This window comes from Heptranchias perlo, chromosome 4 (genome assembly GCF_035084215.1).
Source record: "Heptranchias perlo isolate sHepPer1 chromosome 4, sHepPer1.hap1, whole genome shotgun sequence".
Taxonomy (NCBI): domain Eukaryota; kingdom Metazoa; phylum Chordata; class Chondrichthyes; order Hexanchiformes; family Hexanchidae; genus Heptranchias; species Heptranchias perlo.
Window position 1 is genome coordinate 111,223,231 of NC_090328.1, and position 18,369 is coordinate 111,241,599.

General features: G+C 43.8%; 1 protein-coding gene across 1 annotated transcript in view; it reads left to right on the top strand.

Annotated features, from left to right (window-relative positions):
- Positions 1-9,236: 9,236 nt before the first annotated feature.
- LOC137321176 (SH2 domain-containing adapter protein B-like) overlaps positions 9,237-18,369 on the top strand; it is a 258,374-nt gene continuing 249,241 nt past the window's right edge. The window contains exon 1 of the mRNA XM_067983450.1: positions 9,237-10,107. Within this exon, the coding sequence (XP_067839551.1) occupies positions 9,616-10,107 (492 nt within the window). The 5' untranslated portion in view covers positions 9,237-9,615. The remainder of the gene's footprint in view (positions 10,108-18,369) is intronic.

Here is an 18,369-nt window from a genome sequence, read left to right on the forward strand (position 1 = left end):
GGGAGTCCTTCATGATCCCTCTATATAACGCTGGTAGGGAGTCCTTCATGATCCCTTTATATAGCGCTGGTAGGGAGTCCTTCATGATCCCTTCATATAGCTCTGGTAGGGAGTCCTTCATGATCCCTCTATATAGCTCTGGTAGGGAGTCCTTCATGATCCCTTTATATAGCGCTGGTAGGGAGTCCTTCATGATCCCTCTATATAACGCTGGTAGGGAGTCCTTCATGATCCCTCTATATAGCTCTGGTAGGGAGTCCTTCATGATCCCTTTATATAGCGCTGGTAGGGAGTCCTTCATGATCCCTCTATATAACGCTGGTAGGGAGTCCTTCATGATCCCTTTATATAGCGCTGGTAGGGAGTCCTTCATGATCCCTTCATATAGCTCTGGTAGGGAGTCCTTCATGATCCCTCTATATAACGCTGGTAGGGAGTCCTTCATGATCCCTCTATATAACGCTGGTAGGGAGTCCTTCATGCCGTTAAACGTCGTGTTCAGCTGAGTGAGGTTGGCTGGAGTGTCGAATTTCAAAATGGCAGTGGTGGCTTCAAATCAGTGTTGCACGCTGATTTGCATCATGATCTGCCTGCTTTGCATGCGACCAGCCGTTGTTGGGCACGCGCTCGCAAATCTCTTTACCAAGATGGCATCCTGTGCACTTCCCACCAGAAGTGTGCGTGCGATTCTTGGACCACATTTTGATCCCTTAAGTGGCTGCGTAGCCTAAAAAATGGATTCTCCGCAGCCCAACTTAACCCCCCATGATGCAGCATAATGCAGGCCATCTGGCTCATCGTGTCTTTGCCAATCGAAATAGAGCTATCCAACCTAACCCCACATTCCAGCACTTGGTCCATAGCCTTGTAGGTTATGGCACTTCAAGTGCATATCCATGTACTATTTAAATGTAAAGAGGGTTCCTGCCTCTACCACCCTTTCAGGTAGTGAGTTCCAGACCCCTACTACCCTCTGGGTGAAAACAGTTTACTTAGCTCCCCTCTAATCCTTCTATAAATTACTTTAAATCTATACCCCCTGGTTATTGACCTCTCCGCGAAGGGAAATAGGTCCTTACTGTCCACCCTATCTAGGCCCCCAATAACTTTATACACCTCAATTAAATCACCCCTCAGCTTCCTTTGTTCCAATGAAAACAACCCCAGCCTATCCAATCTTTCCTCATGGCTAAAATTTTCCAATCCTGGCAACATCCTGGTAAATCTCCTCTGTACCCTCTCTAGTGCAATCACATCTTTCCTGTAATGTGATGACCAGAACTGTACGCAGTACTCAAGCTGTGGACTAACTAGTGTTTTATATAGTTCTAGCACAACCTCCCTGCTCTTATATTCTATGCTTCAGCTAATAAAGGAAATATGCCTTCTTAATCACCTTAACTACCTGTCCTGCTACCTTCAGGGATCTGTGGACATGCACTCCAAGGTCCCTCTCTTCCCCTACATCCCTCAGTATCCTCCCATTTATTGTGTACTCCCTTGCCTTGTTTGCCCTCCCTAAATGCATTACCTCACACTTCTCTGGATTGAATTCCATTTGCCACTTTTCTGCCCACCTGACCAGTCCATTGATAACTGCCTGCGGTCTACAGCTTTGCTCCTCACTTTCAACCGCACGGCCAATTTTTGTATCATCTGCAAACTTCTTAAATCATTAATATATACTACAAAAAGCAAGGGACCTAGTACTGAACCCTGCCTAACCCCACTGGAAACAGCCTTCCAGTCACAAAAACACTCGTCCACCATTACGCTTTGCTTCCTGCCACTGAGCCAATTTTGGATCCAACTAGTCACTTTCCCTTGGATCCCATGGGCTTTTACTTTGTTGACCAGTCTGCCATGTGGGACCTTGTCAAAAGCCTTGCTAAAATCGATGTAGAGTACATCAACTGTACTACCCTCATCGACCCTCCTTGTCACCTCCTCAAAAAATTCAATCAAGTTAGTCAGACACGACCTTCCATTCACAAATCTATGTTGTCTGTCCTTGCCTTTCTAAATGACGGTTTATACTGTCCCTCAGAATTGATACCAATAATCTGCCCACCACCGAGGTTAGACTGACTGGCCTGTAATTACTAGGTCTTTCCTTTTCTCCCTTTTAAAACAATGTTACAACATTAGCAGTCCTCCAATCCTCTGGCACCACGCCTGAAGCCAAAGAGGATTGGAAAATGATGGTTAGAGCCTCCGCTTTTTTCACCCTTGCTTCTTTTAACAGCCTGGGATACATTTCATCCGGGCCTGCCAATTTATCTACTTTCAAGATGCTAATCCCCTTAATACATCCTCACTCACTATGTTTATCCCATCCAATATTTCACACTCCTCCTCCTTATCTACAATCTCTGCATCGACCCCCTCTTTTGTGATGACAGAAGCAAAATATTCATTAAGAACCATACCCACATCTTCCCTCTCCACACATAGGTTAATTTTTTGGTCTCTAATAGGCCCTACTCTTTCCTTAGTTATCCTCTTCCTCTTTATGTATTTATAAAACATTTTTGAGTTTTCCTTAATTTTACTTGCCAGTATTTTTTTAGGCCCTCTCTTTGCCTTCCTAATTTCCTTTTTAATTTCACCCCTGCAATTTCTATACTCCTCTCAGATTTCTGCAGTACTGTGCTCTCGGTGTCTGACATAAGCTTCCCTTTTTTGCCTTATCTTACTCTGTACGCTCCTTATCATCCAGTGGGTTCTAGATTTGGCAGTCCCACCCATTTTCTTTGTGGGAACATGTTTACTCTGAACCCCTTGAATGCCTCCCACTGCTCTGACACTGATTTACCTTCAAGTAGCTGTTTCCAGTCCACTTTTGCTAAATCACTTCTCAGCTTAGTAAAATTGGCCTTTCCCCAATTTAGAACTATTACTCCCGTTCTATCTTTGTCCTTTTCCATAACTCTGCTAAATGTAACTGAATTATGATCACTACCACCAAAATGCTCTCCCACTGATAATCCTTCCACCTGCCCAGCTTCATTCCCTTAAACTGAATCCAGAACTGCAACTCCCCCCCCCTACGTTGGTCTTACTACGTACTGGCTAAAAAAGGACTCCAGAATGCAATTTAAGAATTCTGTGGCCTCAGTACCTTTTACACTGATTATATCCCAGTTAATATTAGGGTAGTTGAATTCCCCTACTATTACTGCCCTATTGATCTTGCACTTCTCAGAAATTTGCCTACATATTTCCTCTTCTATCTCCCTCTGACTGTTTGGGGGTCTATAGTACACTCCCAGCAGTGTGACTGCCCCTTTTTTGTTCTTTAGCTCAACCCATATGGCCTCATTTGATGATCCTTCTAACATATCATCCCTTCTCACAGCCGTAATTGTATCTTTAACCAGTATTACCACACCCCCTCCTTTTTTACCCCCTCTTTATCTCATCTGAAAACCCTCTAACCAGGAACGTTGAGCTGCCATTCCTGCCCCTGTTTAAACCATGTTTCAGTAACAGCTAAGATATCGTACTGCCAAGTGTCTATCTGTGCCCTTAGCTCATCTGCCTTATTCACTATACTCCGTGCATTGAGGTATATATCATTAAGCACTGCCAAACTCCTTTGTTGTCTAGTTTCTAACCTTTGTTTCCTTTGCCTTCCAAACTCGCTTACTAGTTTTCTGCCTTCCATTTCCAGATCTGCTTCTCTCCCTTCCAAATCTACGCTCAGGTTCCCATCCACCTGCCAAGCTAATTTAAACTCTCCCCAACAGCACCAGCAAACCTCCCCATGAGGATATTGGTCCCAGCCCTGTTGAGATGCAACTCGTCCGTCTAGTACAGGTCCCACCTCCCCCAGATCCAATCCCAATGCACCAGGAATCTAAAGTCCTTCCTCCTGCAGCTCCTCTCCAGCCACACATTCACCTGCACTATCCTCCTATTTCTAAACTCCCTAGCACGGGGCACTGGGAGTAATCCGGAGATTACTACCTTTGAGATCCTGCTTATTTCTTTCCTAGCTCCTTAAAATCTGCCTGCAGGACCTCATCCCTCTTTCGACCTATTTCATTGATACCGATATGGACCACGACCTCTGGCTGTTCAACCTCCCCCCCCCAAGAATGTTCTGCGTATGCTCAGTGACATCCTTGACCCTGGCACCAGAAAGGCAACCATATCATCCTGGAATCACGTCTGCGGCCGCAGAAACACCTGTCTGTTCTCCTAACAATTGAATCCCTATCACTATTGCTCTCCTGACCTTTCTCCTCCCCCTGTACAGCTGAGCCACCCATGGTGCTGTGGACTTGGCTCTGGCTGCACTCCCCAGAGGAATCCTCTCCCTCAGCAATATACCGATTAGAGAGTGAGATGAGCTCAGGGGACTCCTGCACTACCTGCCTGGTCCTCCTTGTCTGTCTGGCAATCACCCAGTCCCTCTCTGCCTGCAGTCTTTTAAGCTTCGGGGTGACCACCTCCTGAAACATGCTATCCACGTAGCTCTCAGCCTTGCGGATGCACCATAGTGACACCAACTGTTGCTCAAGCTCCGAAATCTGGAGCTTGAGCTCCTCCAGCTTGTGACACTTCCTGCCCCTGTGGTTGTCCAGGACAAGGGAGGCGTCCTGGAGCTCCCACATGGCACAGGCTGTGCATTTGACAGGTCTGAGTTGCCCTGCCATGCCTCTATTAATTAGATTATTAACTAAACTTACCAGAAATAAACTAGAGTTTTAAAAAAATACTCACCAGCTACTCACCAATCATTTACTCACGAAGCAGCTGCGTCCCTTGTGCTGACGTCACTTTAGGTTTTTTCCTCACTCCCTGGGCCTCTCTTTTTACCTGCTCCGATGCTCTGCCCCCAGTCTTTCTCAGGTCCGCGCTCACTATGGATTCTGGCCTCCGGATTGAGGCATAGTTCCTGGGCTTCGCTTTTTATCTGCTCCGATGTTCTGATGCTCCACCCCGGTCTCTTGCAGGTCCGCGCTCGCTCTGGACTCCCGATTGAGGTCCAGTCCCTGGGTCTCGCTTTTTACCTGCTTCGATGCTCCACCCCCGATCTCTCGCAGGTCCGCATTCGCTCTGGACTCTGGGCTCCCAATTATGATAGTTTTGTGTGTCCTTTTTGTCTTCTTTGTACCGTGCAGCAAACTTACTTAAAAGGTGTATGTTATTAATTTTCACCCCCTTTCCCATTTTTGTATCAAACTCCACAAATTTAGCCTTTAGGTTAAGAGTTATGACTGCTTTCATTAAGAATTGTATCAGAGTTAATCCAGTGGAGAATGGTGCTGCCAACTGTAGCAATAAGCCATATAGATCAGAAGGTTCATCCTCCAAGGTCCATACCTTGGCTCATAGGTAACACTCTCATCTCTGAATCATAAGGTCATGGGTTCAAGCCCCAGTCCATCTCTCCTCTCAGGTGGATGTAAGGGATCCCTTGAAACTATCAAGAAGAGCAGGGGGTTTACATGATATCCTAGCCAATATTTATCCTTCAACCAACATCACTAAAACAGATTACCTGGTCATTTATCTCATTGCTGTTTTTGGGACCTTGTTGTGTACACTTTGGCTGCTGTGTTTCCCTGCATTACAACAATGACTGCACTTCAAAAGTACTAAATTGGCTGTGAAGTGCTTTAGGACATCCTGATGTTATGAAAGGCACTATATAAATTCAAGTTCTTTCTTTATTGTCTGTGCTGAGTTAGCCAACCTCAGCAGAGCCACAGTTGGCCTCAGTGCCCTAGCTGCGGAACAGGAAAAATCAACCAGGGCTCCCACTCCTTCCAGTGATGCCTGCTGGAAAGTGCATATGTAAACAATGGGTAAGAACATGATCTGGCTTGGCTGTGATGCCATTCATTCTCTAAGAGTCTGCCTGAACACTCACTGATTGTGCTCGCACCTGAAGAATGGTCACTCGAAAAAGGTACCAGAGGTCTGCCAATGCACATCAAACTATGCCCCAGCAGGAGTCATCACCTTCAGAAGAAAAACACTGGGTTAGGTGAAGAGACCAGTAAATTTTCTGACGTTCAATTTTTGCAATCTTTACCTCCTCCCCCGCCCCCTGTCCCTCGGACAGTGTACCACAGGGACCTCAGATGCTGTACCTCTATCTGTATTGAGCTGCCTTTACTTTTTTGATGTAGGTCTATCCAAACACATAATAATTTGTTGCAAAATAATCTATGTTGCTTTTACATTTTTAAAAATGTTTGGTACCTCATGGTTTGGAACACAATTTTATGGTTTCCAAAGCCTTTTATGCAGAATCTAATGCTAAATTCCATTTCTTCAATTGAGTTGTGCAGCTACTGTTGTGAAATCTATAAAGAAAATGTACTTAATGAATTGAACACAATACCCTTTGAATACAGAGAACCCTGTACATTATCACACAATGTACCACTTTGATGACCTGTTGTAAATATTTTGCTTTAACTTCATTGTTAATGAATTATATTCACATATTCAGATTTAACAAAATTAAATCTCATAGGTAGTAAAATAATTCAATGACATGGCTTCAATGTCAGCCTTTGAGCAGACATCAAAAAGGTGCTTTTAATGGGTAACTGTAACAGAAATATGATTGACACTGGTATCATCATTGCTGTATTATATTACTGACCTGCCAGAGTTTGAATATGAATTAAATGCAGATAAAAGCAAATCATTACCTAATTGGATATAGTAAGTAAATTCAAGAGTTGATTCATTCCCTGTAAGTGTTAATGGCATTTTGATATATTTTAAAAATGTCTGATTTAAATCAAAACACTCTCTGGGGTAAAGCTAAGAAATGCATATCTAAATGAACTTCAAAATTAATGAACTACAAAATTGGCTATTTTGCTGCCTTTCCGCAGAAGACAGCTTTGACTGTACAAAGTGCTCAAATACATTCTCATTTAAACTGTGCAGATCTGATTTAGAAATGCTGTAAACTGGAAGAAGAATTCTATAATGTCTATAATGAAACCTGACTGTGTAATTTTTGGGATTAACTACCAATCTGACGTTTGACAGACACAACTCCCCATCAAACCATTCAAGTTCTCACTCTTCCAAAAATCATGTTTTGAAAAAGGGTCCAACACTGAATCTAGAACTATACCCTTCCCCCTGCCCCATCACCACTATTAAAAGTTATCAGACTGATACATCACATCACAATTGAATTGAATTAAATGTTTTATTAAAAGCCTGTTTCTTGGGAGCAAATAAATTAGCCAATACAACTTCTTTGGCTTCACTGCAGTGTATTACCTCGCCTTGTTTTCTGTTGCATATGCCAAAACAGAGATCTACACCGGTTTCCAGATTAGGATGGCTGCTCCTCAGATATAGAATTATAAAAGGTCACAATCTGTTTCACAATGGCCCAGATTTTGCGGGAGTAGGGCATCTCATGGCGTGCCGTGTTAGTTAGACTTGTTTGTACATATTTAGGTTTTTAATTTTTTTGCCCACAAAGTTGCTGGAGGTGCGAGCTGATAACAGCACAGCGAGAGCAATGGGGCAGCTGGGACCTTGGTGAACAACGGGACAAACAGTCTATCTCCTTAACCAATTAAATTAAAGGATTGAGAAATAAACAGAGGAAGGACTGAGAAGGAGGGTAAATTAGAGTGGGTGAATTCAATGTCAAATCAGGTATGTAGAGAGAGTTAAAGAGAGGGAAAGAAAGATTGGATTAAGAGAGAGAGAAAAAAGAGACAGAAAGGAAAAAAATAAAATTAAACATTTTTAAAATCTCCTAAAACAATTCACAACCTGAAGGAATGAGATTCCAGTTTTAATTGTTCACTTTCTGAGCCAGAGACATTGATTGGCAGTCCTTAACAATTATCATATCATTAAAAGGGTACTTCCGCTGTTAATTACTAGACATAACTTTCTGTGGCAACTTTCATGACCAATTAATGTGTGAATGCAGCAACTTCATGAAAATCACAGGGAGGTTAGGAGCGAGATGCCATTTTCACTTGTGGCGATTCGCAATTCACAGGGTATCTCTTCCTCGCCATAAGTTGCTGGCCGATTTGCACATTAGTTACAGTGAGCGTTGTTCACATGCCATTATTTTTTCAGCAAATTCTGGGCCAATAGTCTGCACAGCTCAGTCTCCATAATGTCTAGCTCTAGTAGAAGACCAACATGATATTTCAATGTATTTGAAAGTTGTGATTATAAGCGTGACAAAAATCATTGTAAAAAAATTCATAACTGCAGTAACATCCTGCATCCTTCATATGTAATCCAACTAGTTGAATTCTGAGGACTCATTAAAAATACTGCAGCACTAGCAACCCTTCACTGCAGGGAGGGTGGCTCTTGAAGTAGAACACATATGAATGGCCTCCTCCTGTTCCTCGGTTCTTATGTCACACATTTTACTTCCGCATACCTTTTTGGCGAAATAAACGTTGTAAAGAAATGAAATATTCCAGATCTGTCAAGTTTCATTTGTTTTCTATGAAACTTTATTTGCGAAAATTTACTATTGGTTTGTCTGTCTCACTAAAGAGTATTTGTCGATAAGCTTGTAAAAGGTTTCCCTGCTTTTCTAAAACCGGACACAAAAGAAATTGCTGGCAAGTATATCACAGTTTAGGCATTTAAATACCAGTGAACCTTTTGTCATCCCTACTTGTGGAAGACTGTGGATAATAACGGTGTGGAAAACCGTTCCACGCTGTTCACCTGAGGAAGGAGGAAGCCTCCGAAAGCTTGTGGAATTTAAAATAAATTTGTTGGACTATAACTTGGTGTTGTAAAATTGTTTACAATTGTCAACCCCAGTCCATCACCGGCATCTCCACATAGGTACGAGCTAAATAGAAACGATTGTCCGCAGCTCCGAACCTCGCACGCAGCAACGGGACATAAAGTTTACCTCGCGACAGAAGAAGATGTCACGATCGTTGAAACAAAACAGTCCGACACGATTCAAATTATTAACAATTCCCCCTCCCCGTTATTTTTTTTTTTAGCCCCCGCCCGCTCGCCGTTATATTCACTCAGCCTGACCGCAAACAACGCAACAAAGAGCGCCCAGTCTCGCTCGGGGATGTGCAGACAACACACACCACACACGCGCGCACAGATTGAGAACAGACGGACAGCGCGCCCCGCCCTCTCGGCTCCGCCCCTTACCTGAAAGCCCGCCCTTGCCGCAGGCGTGGCGCTGATTGGCTGCCAGAAGGTGTTTGACCCTGAGTGCGAGCGGTGAAGGAGAGTGAAGCCGCGAGTCAGCGCGAGCCGCGGCCGTTGTGACCGCAGCAGGGAAGAAAAATTTGTTTTTTTTAAAAAAAAAGCTTTTAAGACGCCAGCACCTGGGGACAGAAGGCGAACAAGCAAAAAAAAAACAAACAGTTAGGGGGAAAACAAAAAAAAAAGGGGGCAGGTAATAAAGTAAGGAGAGTATCCCAATGGAGGGCGCGCGAGAGGAAAAGTAGGAAGTGTGGAGAGTGAGTGAGTGAGTGAGTGAGGGGGGAAAATAAGAACAAGTTGGGAATGAGTGGGTGAAAGAGGCCAGGGTAGGAAGGAGTGCTGGCAGGGTTGGGGAAGGAACGTTTGTTGCAGTATCGAGAGACTCAGGTAAAGTAAGGAGTGAAGATGGCGAAGTGGTTGAGGGAGTATTTCAGTTTTGGGAATCACAAGGCGAGGAGCCCCCCTCAGCCGCCCAAACCGGATTACAGCAAGAAGAAACACAGTAGCGAGTCGGTGTATCAGGAGAGCGATTTGATGAGAGCCTACCGGCTGCAAAAAGAGAAGGACTTCGAGGATCCCTACAACAACGGGCCAGGCTCATCCCTCCGCAGGCTGAGAGCCATGTGTCAGGAGCAGCCGGAGGACGAAAAGAGAGAGAAGTGGGACAAAAGCACCGAGAAACGGTTCGTCACAAACTCTTCCCCGCACCTGTACAGGAGCAACAGTGAGAGGAAAGCGAGCTCCTCGCCCAGTGCCAAATATATTTCACCAAAACATAGGCTGATCAAAGTGGATAGCACCCCTGTTGGAGATCATAATAAAATCATCACCTGGAGCCCGAGCGCCAACTCCAAGAAACTGCATAAATCCGAGGCGAACAACGCAAAGAAAGAGAAAGTAAGTGGACACTTCACAGTGCAATAGGCGATTTTCTGAAAACTGAGTTTTTAAAAATTCTTTTTCTCAATACTTCCAGCACACAATATAGGCTCCCCAAATTATGAAATAATTAGAAAAGGAAAGAGTGAAACAAGCTGCCTGACTTCATTTGCAGTACCTACACTTCGTTGCAAATCGTCGAAACACGGGGAATAGCAGTGGTGTGACTTCCTGTAAACCGTTTTATGAAAGTGAATCATTTTTAAGCTTATTTTATTTGGCAGGTGTAAACGGCCTTTGTGTCATAATTCTTCCCTACTCCACCCTCAATTTTTTTCAATGTGTTCCTGAACAAATATTTAAAACGTCGAATGATTCACATCAGTGCCAAGTTCCCTGAATAATGGAAATGCAAAATGAAAGTAGAGGCATCCTGTGATAGTAGACGTGCTAAGATCGAGAATTATTATCCCAAAATAGAAGGGAGTTGCAATTATTTGGGTTTTTAAACACTTGCAAGCATTTCACAGCAGGAATGGACCGGGAACCCGGACAAGCTTCTGTGCTTTGGGAGTGGCATTTGTTCTTTGAAACAGCCCATGGCAGTAATCCTGCTACATATTTACTTGCACTTAAATAAATGTCCCAGAGTACTTCACAGAGTCAAAAATCACTGGACAGTGAGCAGTGGTGGGAAAAGGTATGGGGGTGGTGATCAGAGGTATGGGAGGGAGGCAACCAAGTGAAGTGGTTTTGGGAGAGTATTTGAATGTGGGACTGAGACTTCTGCTGGGGGTGGTGTGGAAATGCAAAGGAGGCGTGAGTCAGAAGAGCAGAGAGCACGTGCAGTAACATAAGACTGAGGTTAGGAGGGAGATGGGGACAAGGATATTGAAATCAATACACTCTGGTATGGGGAGCTAATGAAGGTTGACGAGGACAGAGTTGATAGGGAGTGAGACATTGTGTGGGTTAGGATGTGGACAGTGGAATTCTGGGCAAGTTGTACTTTGTGAATGTTGGAATTTGAGAGTCTGTGGTATTATACTAAGCCTGTGAGCTTCCAGTGAGAGAGTTGTGGGCTAAAGTGCAGAGTTTTGGCAGGAGCTGAACAGGATGGATCTGAAGGTGGTAGGGCAGGTTGAGAAAGTGGCTTTAAAAAAAAGAATATGGGATCCTGGGCTTTATAAATAGAGGCATAGAGTACAAAAGCAAGGAGGTTATGAACCACTTTTATAAAACACTGGTTTGGCCACAAGAGTATTGTGTCCAATTCTGGGCACTGCACTTTAGGAAGGATGTGAAGGCCTTAGAGAGGGTGCAGAAGAGATTTACTAGAATGGTTCCAGGGATGAAGGACTTCAGTTACGTGGTAGACTGGAGAATCTGGGGCTGTTCTCCTTTAGAGAGATTTGATAGAGGTATTCAAAATCATGAAGGGTCTAGACAGAGTAGATAGAGAGAAGCTGATCCCATTGGTGGACAGGTCAAGAATCAGAGGACACAGACTTAGTGATTGGCAAAAGAACCAAAGGTGACATGAGGAAAAAATTTTTTACACAGCGAGTGGTTAAGATCTGGAATGCACTGCCTGAGGGAGTGGTGGAGGCAGATTCAGTCATGGCTTTCAAGAAGGAATTGGATAAGTACTTGAAGGAAAAAAATTTGCACTGCTACGGGGAAAGGGCGGGGGAGTGGGACTAGCTGGATTGCTCTTGCAGAAAGCTGGCATGGACTCTGTGGGCCGAATGGCCTCCTGTGCTGTAACCATTTTATGATTCTATGGATCTGGTCTTGTTGAAGGAAGTTCTTGCTTACCCAGGACTTGATATTAGGTAAGCATTTGGACAGTACAGAGGTGGTTGAAGAATTGAGGGTGGTGGTAGATGGTGGAAGAGGATGGCCTAGTTGACTTTCTTCAATGTTGTGAAGAGGAATAATACTGGTGCTGGTGCCAGTCTTGAAGGGTGGCAGGTGGGGGGTAAAACCTGAGGCAAAGGAGCTAATGACTATTGATGAGGAATTGTGTTTGGAAGAAGTTGAGGATGCAGGAGGGTCTCATCAATGAAATGAGCTTGCTGAATACCAGACTGAGATGGGGGTTTAAGGCAAGGGTAACTGGAATTATGGGGAGTCTGTGGTGAGGGGGGAGAGGAGTTGGCTAAAACAGCCAAATAATTGTCTTGATCTTTTGAGGTGGAGAAATCCATAATCTCCTCACATTTCATAGAATCATAGAAAGTTACAGCAGAGAAGGCGGCCATTCGGCTATCGTATTCGTGCCAGCCGAAAAAAGATATCCAGCATAATCCTACTTTCCAGCACTTGGTCCGTAGCCCTGTAGGTTACAGTACTCCAGGTGCACATCCAAGTACTTTTTAAATGAGTTGAGGGTTTCTGCCTCTACCACCCTTTCAAGCAGTGAGTTCCAGAACCCCACCACCCTTGGATGAAAACATTTCTACTCAGCTCCCCTCTAATCCTTCAACCAATTACTTTAAATTTATGCCCCCTGATCACTGACCCCTCTGCTAAGAAGGTCCTCCCTATCCACTCTGTCTAGTCCCGTCATGATTTTATATACCTCAATTAATTCTCCCCTCGGCCTCCTTTTTGTTCCAAAGAAAACAACCCCAGCCTTTCCAATCTTTTCTCATAGCTAAAATTCTCCAGCCCTGGCAACATCCTTGTAAATCTCCTCTGTACCTTCTCTAGCGCAATCACATCTTTCCTATAATGTGGTGACCAGAACTGTATGCAGTACTCAAGCTGTGGCCTTTCCTAATGTTTTATACAATTCTAGCATGACCTCCCTGCTCATATATTCTATGCCTCAGCTAATAAAGGAAAGAATCCCATTTCCCCTTGTAATCACCTTATCTACCTGTCCTGCTACCTTCAGGGATCTGTGGACATGCACTCCAAGGTCCCTATGTTCCTCTATACCTCTCAGTATGCTCCCATTTATTGTGTACTCCCTTGCCTTGTTTGCTCTCCCCAAATGCATTACCTCACACTTCTCCGGATTGAATTCCATTTGCCACTTTTCTGCCCACCTGAACAGTCCATCGATACCTTCCTGCAGTCTACAGCTTTCCTCCTCACTATCAACCACACAGCCAATTTTTGTATCATCTGCAAATGTCTTGATCAAGCTCCCCACATTCAAGTCCAAATCATTAATATATCCCACAAAAATCAAGGGACCTAATACTGAGCTTTGCAGAACCCCACTCGAAACAGCCTTCCAGTTGCAAAAACACTTGTCAGCCATTACCCTTTGCTTCCTGCCACTGAGCCAATTTTGGATCCCATGGGCTTTTACTTTTTTGACCAGTCTGCCATGTGGGACCTTGTCAAAAGCCTTGCTGAAATCTGTGTACATTACTTCAAATGTGTTACCCTCATCGACCTCCTTGTTACCTGCTCAAAAAATTCAATCAGGTTAGTCAGACACGACCATCCCGTAACAAATCCATGCTGACTCCTTGATTAATCCATGCCTTTCTAAATGACGATTTATGCTGTCTGTCAGAATCAATTCCAATAATTTGCTCACCACGGAGGTTAGAGTGAGTCGCCTATAATTACTCGGTCGATCTCTTTCTCCCATTTTTTAAAACAACAGTACAACGTTAGCAGTCCTCCAATCCTCCGGCACCACACCTGTAGCCAGGCAGGATTGGAAAATAATGGTCAAAGCCTCTGCTATTTCCTCCCTTGCTTCTCTTAACAGCCAGGGATACATTTCATCCGGGCCTGGAGATTTATCCACTTTCAAAGATGCTAATCCCCCTTAATATTTCCTCCTTCACTGTTTGTCCCATCCAATATTTCATACTCCTCCTCCTCCTTAACTACAATGTCTGCATCATCCCCCTCTTTTGTGAAGACAGAAGCAAAATATTCATTAAGAACCATACTCACATCTTCCGCCTCCACACATAGGTTACCTTTTTGGTCTCTAATAGGCCCTACTCTTTCCTTAGTTATCCTCTTTATGTATTTATAAAACATTTTTGGGTTTTCCTTAATTTTACTTGCCAGTATTTTTTCATGCGCTCTCTTTGCTTTCCTAATTTCCTTTTTTAATTTCACTCCTGCACTTTTTATACTCCTCTAGGCTTTCTGCAATATTGAGCTCTTGGTGTCTGACATAAGCTTCCCTTTTTTGCCTCACCTTACCCTGTATGCCCATTGTCATCCAAGGGGCTGTAGATTTTGCAGTCGCACCCTTTTTTTTTCTTTGTGGGAACATATTTACTCTGAACCCCTTGAATGCCTCCCACTGCTCTAACACTGATTTTTTACCTTCAAGTCGCTGTTTCCAGTCCACTTTTGCTAAATCACTTGTCAGCTTAGTAAAATTGACCATTCCCCAATTTAGAACTTTTACTCCAGTTCTACCTTTTGTCCTTTTCCCTAATTATGCTAAATCTAACTGAATTATGATCTCTATCAGCAAAATGCTCTCCCATTGATACTCCTTCCACCTGCCCAGCTTCATTCCCTGAAACTAAATCCCAAACTGCCCAGCCTCTTGTTGGGCTTGCTATGTACTGGCTTAAAAAAAAGTTGCTCTGAATGCAATTTAAGAATCCTGCACCCTCTGTACCTTTTGTACTGATTGTATCCCAGTTAATATTGGGGTAGTTGAAATCCCCTACTATTATTGCCCTATTGTTTCTGCAGTTCTCAGAAATTTGCCTACATATTTCCTCTTCTATCTCCCTCTGACTGGGGGTCTATAGTATACTTACAGCAGTGTGACTGCCCCTTTTTTGTTCTTTGGCTCAACCCATATGGCCTCATTTGATGATCCTTCTAATATGTCATTCACCCTCACAGCCGTAATTGTATCTTTAACCAATATTGCCACTCCCCCACCCCTTTTTTTAAATCCCCCTCTCTATCTCATCTGAAAACCCTGTAACTAGGAATGTTGAACTGCAATTCCTGCCCCTGTTTAAGCCATGTTTCAGTAATATCTAAGATATCGTACTTCCACGTTTCTATCTATGCCCTTAGTTCATCTGCCTTATTCACTATATTCCTTGCATTGAGGTATATACCATTAAGCACTGTCAAACTCCTTTGTTGTCTAGTTTCTAACCTTTGTTTCCTCTGCCTTCCAAACTTACTTACTAATTTTCTGCCTTCCATTTCTAGCTCTGCTTCTCTCCCTTCTGAATCTACGCTCAGGTTCCCATCCCCCTGCCAAGCTAATTTAAACCGTTCCCCACAGCACTAGCAAACCTCCCCACGAGGATATTGATCCTGGCCCTGTTGAGGTGCAACCTGTCAGGTCCCACCTCCCCCAGAACCGGTCCCAATGCCCCAGGAATCTAAAGCCCTCCCTCCAGCACCATTTCTCCAGCCAGGCAATCATCTTCTCAGCCCTCCTATTTCTATACTTGCTAGCACGTGGCTATTTGTGGTTGATGAAGATGGCATGAGCTGAGGAAGTGACTGTAGAAGGTGATTTGTCATCAACAAAACTTGAGTTGACCTTGCTCTGCAGGATAATCCTGCACTAGTGGGAGGATTCGGATTCGGAAGGAGAAGCATTCTATTGCTTTTGATTATTAAGCCAGATCTGGTGGTAGGCACTCTGTGGTCTTCAGATTTAATGGTGTGGATGGGGGCATTGTATTGGGGAAATGGTGGGAGTGTAAGGCAGTGGCCTGCTTGGAGGGGTTTAGGGCAGCAGAGAAGCAAGGGAGCCATTAAGTCAAACATAACCGCTACGTTATGGAGGAGGAGAGGAGAAGAAATTCGGAATTTGTGACTATGTTGGAAAGACCGCTGAAGGGTAGTTTCTTCCTTGGATGGAGGGTGATTATAGAGCAGTTTTAAGCAGGCAGGACGATATGGGTTTTAAGGGAAACAAAAAAGTGATCATAGATGGTTCTGTTGAAGATAGAGGTGACCAGCCTTCTTGGGATAGTAAAGGGTGGATGTGGGAGTTTATGTAGAAGATGATAGAAATTGGAGGAGATGGGGCTGCGACATTTAGGTTAAAGTTTAATCTATTCCAGTTTGACAGAAATTTCCTGTCTTAGTACAGTTTTCAACTTCTCCTGCTTTTCCTGTCAGCCTGCATAGAAAGGACACAGTATTTAGTGTTTGAATATGCAGCTTATTCCATCTGGTAAGGAGTTCAGCAGACAACTCACGTGTGGGTTAATGGGTTGTGCAGGTACCCCACAATTGAATAAGTATATTAGTAAATAACCAAGTTTCAAGTATTGTATTCATATCACAAGTGATCTAAAATGTTTTAAATTACTTTTAATTCAACAAGATTCATTCTAAATATGGAAATTGTCATCCTAGTCCATATTAGTTCACCTCTAGTAGATTTGCCTGCCTTTTGGCTTTTATTTAATCTGGGGACATACCTAAAAATTGAGATGAGGACAGTGCAGCTCTCAAAGTATTATATTTGGATTGGTGTTTAATTTCCACTGTGACTCATTGGCACAGCTAAAGTGCAATTTAAAATAAGCAGCCCACTTCAGTTCCACATAGGACACACTTTCCTCATCTGCAGTTGGGGAAATTAAGTGCAACCTGTATCCCGATTACTGGTAACTAATCTGTTTTTAACATTTCCTGTCCCAGTGTGTCGTAAGAGGTATCAACTTAAACTAATGCTGTGGCTAATTTATTTGAAGAAATATAGTAGTTGAGAGACCAGTAAGATAGTATTGGAACAGGCTAAGCAATGACAAATAAAATTCCTCCTACAGTTTTTTTAAAATATCTAAACTTGTGGTATAAACACCAGTACAGATTGGGAAAATAAAGTATTGCCCATGTGCACAGTAAGACTTTGCCAACCATGCAGTCTGGAAAGAAATTTCTGTTTACAACATATGCAGTTTATTTTCTTAAGAGCACTACACTGCTATTCCTACATGTTGACTAGAAAAGGCTGCTTTATTAGATGCTAATCTAGAACATCAGGCGTGCCTGTATTTCCAGAGAACTTTGTTCCTTTTCAAAAGCAAGCAGTTGGAACAGGAGCACTATAAAATGCATGCCAGTGACGTTTTTGTTCTTGAACGGGGTGTGACATCATGGGCGTAATTTTAAACCCCAAGAACGTATGGGTTGGGGGTGGGTGGGCAGTAAAAATAGCATCCCACCTCCAACGCGCCCACTTCCGGGTTTAATCCAGGATGCGCACGTGCAACAGAAACCCTGAAGTCCCGTCCCCACTTAAAGTTGGCAGGCTGATATTTAATGGGGCAATGTACCTCATTGCCGATAGTTGAGGCACTGTATTAGACATGTCAAACAAGTTTAACCTTGCCTGTTCGGGTTTCTCATTGCTTCTGATTCACGTCAGGTGCTTCATCCGGCACAAGAAGCTCATCTGGCGCAAATGGACCCCTGCGATCGGCCAGTGACCACCCCCCACCATCCAAGGTGCGCTCCTGCCCTGCCAGTTCCAGTTTAAGCTTGTGTCGTCACTTTAAGATGGGAAGTAAAGTTAAAGGACATTCTGTAACATCCCCATAATTGCAGTCCACACCATGACCTTGATTTTTATTGGGGGAAGAGTTTGGAGTGGACGGGGGTACGGGAGGGAAACCTCTAAGGGGAGCTCAGCATCAGGCCTTGGCCATTTTAACTCCTGGGCCTCATTTAACCATTCCAGCACTGTCTCCCTCCTGAAACTGGCAAGCCTGACATCAGGGCCGGCGGGAAATCGGCTCAGGAGCCAAAGGTACAGGCCTTGGCATAATCTCATCACTGGGCAAGGGCTTTGGCAACCAATGCCAGTATGTGGAAGGAGAGGCATGCCTACTCCTCCTGACCCACAAGGAGTTCTCAGAAATAATTTTACTAAACTTACCTTGGCCTCTTCCCACTGTGGTTCGGCTGTCTCGTTCCAGGCAGTGTGGGCCTCCCTTTACTTGACATTAAGGTCACGTCGTGGTGCTGATGACGTCATCGGGCCATAACTTTTCAATTTAATGTAGACTTCTGTCTGCCTGTAGTGAGAGCCTCAGCCAACTTGAAAGTCGGCGAAGGTGAAATGGAGCGACCATTCGACTCGGCCTAATCTTAACCTCTCCCGCTTACCATTCTCGTTGGGCGAAGGGAGTTAAAATCAAGGCTTATGTCTTTGGCACAGCTTTTTGAGCTCAGTATGACTGGTATCCTGACTTTCCTCTTTCTAATAAAAATTGGGCCAGATTTTGTTGTCAAAATAACAATAAAGCTAATGCCGATCGCCATTGTTTATGCGTAAATGGTGCAGCAACTTCG